The sequence below is a fragment of the Wasmannia auropunctata genome, unplaced genomic scaffold, assembly GCF_000956235.1.
Source record: "Wasmannia auropunctata unplaced genomic scaffold, wasmannia.A_1.0 LD334579.1, whole genome shotgun sequence".
Lineage (NCBI taxonomy): Eukaryota > Metazoa > Arthropoda > Insecta > Hymenoptera > Formicidae > Wasmannia > Wasmannia auropunctata.
Genome location: NW_012028311.1, coordinates 465,970 through 467,338, shown reverse-complemented (window position 1 = coordinate 467,338; position 1,369 = coordinate 465,970). Strand labels below are relative to the sequence as shown.

The 1,369-nt window shown below is 29.2% G+C and overlaps 1 protein-coding gene and 1 long non-coding RNA gene across 2 annotated transcripts in view; one reads left to right on the top strand and one right to left on the bottom strand.

The window, feature by feature from the left end:
- The window catches only part of LOC105458253 (serine/threonine-protein kinase 26), a 66,788-nt gene extending 66,635 nt beyond the window's left edge, over positions 1-153 (top strand). Inside the window, exon 6 of the mRNA XM_011703425.1 lies at positions 130-153. Within this exon, the coding sequence (XP_011701727.1) occupies positions 130-153 (24 nt within the window). The remainder of the gene's footprint in view (positions 1-129) is intronic.
- Positions 154-473: 320 nt separating this feature from the next.
- On the bottom strand, positions 474-1,326 carry LOC105458212. The gene is made up of 2 exons (XR_975508.1): positions 1,180-1,326; positions 474-778 (listed from the first exon to the last, which is right to left on the bottom strand). It is a non-coding gene; the product is annotated as an uncharacterized LOC105458212 (long non-coding RNA).
- Positions 1,327-1,369: the final 43 nt, after the last annotated feature.

Here is a 1,369-nt window from a genome sequence, read left to right as displayed (position 1 = left end):
CTCTTCCAAACTATTATTTTTAACATATTATTCATAACATGTTAAAATTTCTCTCTTATCAAACTGCATGTAGGCAAAAAAGTTATATAAACTATCTTCTAATGTATTCATTACAATTGTATATTACAGACGTACTCGGTGGCCTTGATCTAAGTGCCATCGATTTTATATTAATATGCAATCATGTCTACTTGTGCTGACAGTAGAATATTTATGAGAACTAAAATATGCGGTTATAAACCATTCTAAGCACTTTAGTCATATCTGTATGCTTTATTTTTTTATTATATATATCATAACAATTGTGACAAATTCGTCTTACAATAATATATTAAAGTTTTATCTCTCAACATTTCTGCGATTTTATTTTCCAATTCTAAAATAAATTTAAATTATTGATTAATTCTCATTAGTAGATCTCTTTAAATATTCTTTAGTCTTTTTTTAATTAGTCTATCTTTTTTTTAAAATCAATGTGTCAATCTCTGAAAATCGAATCAGAGAAATCTTTTAATTGTATGACAGATATATATTTATTTTTACCTTATAAATTAATTAATAAATTTATTTTTGTCATTACTTTAAAGAAAGAAAGAAAATTCACACGTTTTTAATTATTTTCTACGTAAATGCTTTAGCTTAAAAGCTAAATCATTTAAATTTATTTTTCAAGCGTATATTTTACCTGTTTTCCTCTAATTCCTAGACATACAAATGCTGATTCCAAGCAGATGTATATTCTTTCACGAGACCACGTGTTCATCGCCGAATCTCACGCCTCGACAAGCAAAATATACGTTATACCAAAATTGTATAGAAAAAAGAAATTATTTTAATGTATTATCCTTAGTAACTCATTTCTTTAAACGAGAAAATTGAATGCAGATTTACTTAATTTACTTAAAAATCTTTCTAAAACTTTCATTCGGATTCTAATAATTTTTTTAGGGCAAGCCTCTTGAAGATAAATAAAATTAAAAAAAAGTTTATCTTTATTGAACATAAGGAAAAAAAAAGGCTTTTATACAATTGATCTTAACATTCTGATTTGACATTTAGTTTAGGTGTGTTAACATTCTGAGAACTTGACGAGTTACCACGGTGAATATTGCGATCGCAATGAATTAAGATATCTTACTTAATAAATATATTGATATATCTGTAACGAAAATTACTTACATTACTTATATTTCAGATGACGATAAGCCAACGCCAGGTAGGAACATCTTCTTCCATGAGACTTCCTGTTTCGGCGGAGAGGGCCTCACGTTGAACCCCCGACAGGCCTGTGCCGTGGAGTCGGCGGCGCGGATGAATCCGTCAATGACCGTGTACCTGCTATTCGTCAGCAAGTCTGAGTTCTCGAACA